General features: G+C 39.6%; 1 protein-coding gene across 1 annotated transcript in view; it reads left to right on the forward strand.

The window, feature by feature from the left end:
* Window positions 1–709: 709 nt before the first annotated feature.
* The window catches only part of LOC138033795 (calponin homology domain-containing protein DDB_G0272472-like), a 29,777-nt gene continuing 28,942 nt past the window's right edge, over window positions 710–1,544 (forward strand). The window contains exon 1 of the mRNA XM_068881619.1: window positions 710–922. Within this exon, the coding sequence (XP_068737720.1) occupies window positions 786–922 (137 nt within the window). The 5' untranslated portion in view covers window positions 710–785. The remainder of the gene's footprint in view (window positions 923–1,544) is intronic.

Consider the following 1,544-nt stretch of genomic DNA (forward strand, 5'->3'; position numbering starts at 1 on the left):
GGCGGATAGCGCTATCCATCGCTTGAACAACTGGGGCCTGGGGATAAAGGAACTCTTGGTTTGCGGTTTATTCATTCTCGTCCCCAGAGTCCGCTATTCTTTTGGTCAGCGCCAAGAACACGGACTACAGTCTAAAAGGACTGAATAAAGCCCTATCCACTGGATAACTCAATTAGTTTTGTTAAACCCCTTTTTTGTGGAGAGTTTCGATCGATTCCGACGTTTGGAAGTATGTGAAAAGGCAAGAAATGATTTTTGTGATGAGCCTGCGTCTGTCTGACCACAAGGTCGGATTCTTCATCAAGTTTTTTCGATTTCGCTCTGAATTTCTCGCTTTTTCGCTTGTACTTCCAAACTTTTGGATTTAAAGGAATTTAACAAAACAATTATTCCATTCGCGCTTGTTGGATATGAGACTGGTTATAGCTAACTCATATCCAACGCGCGCTCATGGAATAATTAGTGAGCTTACACAACAGGACGGCTGTATAAAGACTCAGGACGGCAGAATGACGAAAAAATGTCGCTCCAGACAGTGCATTCCTAATCTTACGCGACATTTTTTCGTCATTTTGCCGTCCTGAGTCTTCCAGCTTTCCTGTTGCTTAAGCTTCCCTATTGAACAACCGAGGAGCGACATAGAGAGCGTTTGGTGCGAGCCCGCGATCAACAAGAACATCTCCATGGTAACACTAATCCAAAGGATCGCACCGTGAGGTGAGTGCCATCAACATTTTGTTGTGGAGGGTGAAATAATCCCTGTTCCTACAGGTTTGGAGTAGAAAATGGTCCTACCATTTGAACGACAGCCCCTGCTACATAAGAGATATGCTACTCTCTCATCTCCTGAGCTGCCAAGATCCTTTGCAGTTGAAACGGATGATACAACAACAAGAGGCGAAGAGTACGCGAATTTTCTCAAGTAAGCGGTCTTTTCGACTAATCAGTACTAGTTTTATGGCAAGTTAATTTCTAATTAAGGATGTCGAGAGTAATTTTGTCAACTCATTGATATCTTTTCTAGCTAATAAACCAATGTAAATCTTAATGTATCGGAAGAGAGTGCTCTGTTTTAGAAACCGGGTAATGAAATTATTGTAGCGAATCGAGGTAGTTTTAAATTTCACGGCATTGATGCTATAAAGACTGACTGGCTTTGTCTTCCCGAAGTTTTAGCTGATGTCTCCACGGAATCGTTGCTTTGACTATTGGAAATGAATAGTGAAAAAGTTTAATGTAATATTTTTCAATCCACTGGTAAAATAACCCTTGCTTTATGCAATTGTTCTTTCATGAGAATTTAAAATAGTTTAATTTGTTGGGGCCCACGTAACATTAAAAGTGACTATCAAATTTTTCATGCACTTTTTATGTTGGAGGTATAAAGACGAGATCAAGTTATCTTGGAATACTTCATAGTCACCCACCTAAAATAATAACAAATAAAAAAACAATGTAAATCATATAGGTACTGTGTTAAGTGTTTTTTTAACAAACAAGCGACCACTTCAGAAGTTCTTGCATTCACTTCACGAGATTGTTTT

Source organism: Montipora capricornis, chromosome 14, assembly GCF_036669925.1.
Source record: "Montipora capricornis isolate CH-2021 chromosome 14, ASM3666992v2, whole genome shotgun sequence".
Taxonomy (NCBI): Eukaryota; Metazoa; Cnidaria; class Anthozoa; order Scleractinia; family Acroporidae; genus Montipora; species Montipora capricornis.